The sequence below is a fragment of the Sphaeroforma arctica genome, assembly GCF_001186125.1.
Source record: "Sphaeroforma arctica JP610 unplaced genomic scaffold supercont1.447, whole genome shotgun sequence".
Taxonomy (NCBI): Eukaryota; class Ichthyosporea; order Ichthyophonida; genus Sphaeroforma; species Sphaeroforma arctica.
The window spans coordinates 1-1,655 of NW_014040111.1; the positions used below are offsets into that span (position 1 = coordinate 1).

Consider the following 1,655-nt stretch of genomic DNA (forward strand, 5'->3'; position numbering starts at 1 on the left):
ATATATATATATGTATATATATATATATATAATATATAATATTTTCTGATTATTTTCTGTGATATAGAATATATTATAAATATTATATACGCGTGTGTTTGTGTGTTTGTGTTTACATTTGCACGTGATAATATATACAAATAGTGTCTGCATTTGGAATATGTAGTATTTGTACAAGTTTCCACGTATATAGTACGGAACGAATAGATACCAATACAATACTGTAATTTTGGTCACGCTATGAAAACTCGACAGTCAAAAAATGTGTATCATGGTGTATACCCCATAGTGAACATCTCCGTTGATTTCAAGTGCAGACTTGTGAACAATGATCCCATATCTATCTCAAAATTCTCTCATAGTGGTGTATGTATCAATCACAACAAGCTGACAAATCCGCAGAGGTAGGACAAAAGATATGAACATCATATAACAGGAACTATGAACATCATATAACCAAGACAAGTACCACCCAGTCCTTTGTATATATACTTTAAATCTCTTTCATCATGCACGTCAAGACACCACCTATCGCGTAGTCATTCCTATACGCTAGCCGTAACCACAAACCCCGATGCTCTGGTACCATGAGCTAACTGTACAGCCTCCAGCCCTTAATCCCACACCTACCACTAGCAGTCACACTAATACATCCTCGCCACAGTCGCACATACCTCAGTCTCAAGCTCGTCCACTCTGTCAATGGCCTTGTCGCCATTGCCGCCGTTGCGTAACAAGCGCTCGGACTCTTCCAGACGCTTCTCCGAGTCCTTGGCCCTCTCAGACAATTCCTCGACCTTCTCCTCAGCTCGCTCTAGGTCGCCTTCTAATAGAGCCACCTTGTTGCGCAGTGTGTGCGCCTCATTCTCGGCAGTGGTGGCAATGGCCTGTGCTTCACGCAGAGCATTCTCAGACTCCTCTGCACGGACAGTGGCGGTATGGGCCTCGTCCTTCAAGGCAGCAATCTTTCCCTTAATAGCGTCCATCTTGGCGTAGGTGTGTATTGTTTCAAAGATACTCGTGTATTGGCAAAAGATATTGGGATAGAAAGCAGAAATATGGGTGCTGGATATGGGGTGTGTACTTCTTTATACCTAGTTTCTCTTCCCGATCTTTCGCATTCTATGCCACAGCGGGGCTGTGCCCTGGAGGCCAGCGATGCGAGCGATTGTCTTCTTTTTCACAATATGGGGACATTCTCACTGTAGTTCTGGTTGGACTGTCAGAATGTTGGGCCACCACAGCACACAAGGTATTGGAACGAGACGGCTTGAGCCGATATTGCGCAAAAGCAACAAATTCGAGGGCCAATCAGTGCTGTGATTCTGGTCCAATAATTATTATCATCCAATGGAAATTAAGTGCGAAGAATGGGATTGGCTGCCGACTACCGATAGGACAGCATCTACATGTGATGGTGTGTGCCAGATTGCATGTTGCATCACGTCAATATTTATATTCTGCTTACATCTCAGCATATGCGATTAGTGTCCGACGACACTATTTCACGGTGAACAGACTATTTGATGGCGTGTGAATGGATTCGCACACGCCTTCATGATATTGTAAATATCACACATACCTATTAACATATTGTACATTCGAGCTAGGAGCAGGAGGTGTCGCTGCTTATAGTGCTGAGTGTACAGAATGGC

At 43.4% G+C, this 1,655-nt stretch overlaps 1 protein-coding gene across 1 annotated transcript; it reads right to left on the bottom strand.

The window, feature by feature from the left end:
• Window positions 1–674: 674 nt before the first annotated feature.
• Window positions 675–986, bottom strand: SARC_06327 (hypothetical protein; the record flags this gene model as incomplete). The annotated part of the gene is made up of 1 exon (XM_014299768.1): window positions 675–986. A coding segment is annotated over one exon (312 nt), but the record flags the coding sequence as incomplete, so codon positions are not given.
• Between the last annotated feature and the right edge of the window lie 669 nt (window positions 987–1,655).